This window comes from Buceros rhinoceros, unplaced genomic scaffold, assembly GCF_000710305.1.
Source record: "Buceros rhinoceros silvestris isolate BGI_N320 unplaced genomic scaffold, ASM71030v1 scaffold33345, whole genome shotgun sequence".
Lineage (NCBI taxonomy): Eukaryota > Metazoa > Chordata > Aves > Bucerotiformes > Bucerotidae > Buceros > Buceros rhinoceros.
Genome location: NW_010412876.1, coordinates 1 through 273, shown reverse-complemented (window position 1 = coordinate 273; position 273 = coordinate 1). Strand labels below are relative to the sequence as shown.

Genomic DNA, 273 nt, shown 5'->3' with positions numbered 1-273 from the left:
CCCAGCCTGGTAACGGCTTGGAGTTGCGTGGCGGCAGCTGGCTGGTGGGCACTGGGTGCTGACGGGGGGCACCCAGGGTGGGCTCGCTTTGCCGTACCTTTGTAGTAGAAGAGGCAGCGATCCACCAGCACGAACCAGCGCTTGTTCCACTGCTTCACTCCCGAGCTGGCCTGCGAGAGAGGGGCGGTGAGAGCAGCACCCACCCAGGGAGGGGGTGATGCTGCAGAGAGCCGGTAAGGGGGTGGCACAGCCCCAGGGGGACACCCGGCTTGG

The 273-nt window shown here is 67.0% G+C and overlaps 1 protein-coding gene across 1 annotated transcript in view; it reads right to left on the bottom strand.

Moving 5' to 3' along the window:
* Positions 1 to 170, bottom strand: part of PLEKHA6 (pleckstrin homology domain containing, family A member 6) — a gene marked incomplete at both ends in the record, with an annotated part of 12,280 nt that extends 12,110 nt beyond the window's left edge. The window contains one exon of the mRNA XM_010136551.1: positions 98 to 170. Coding sequence (XP_010134853.1) covers positions 98 to 170 — 73 coding nt within the window. The remainder of the gene's footprint in view (positions 1 to 97) is intronic.
* Positions 171 to 273: the final 103 nt, after the last annotated feature.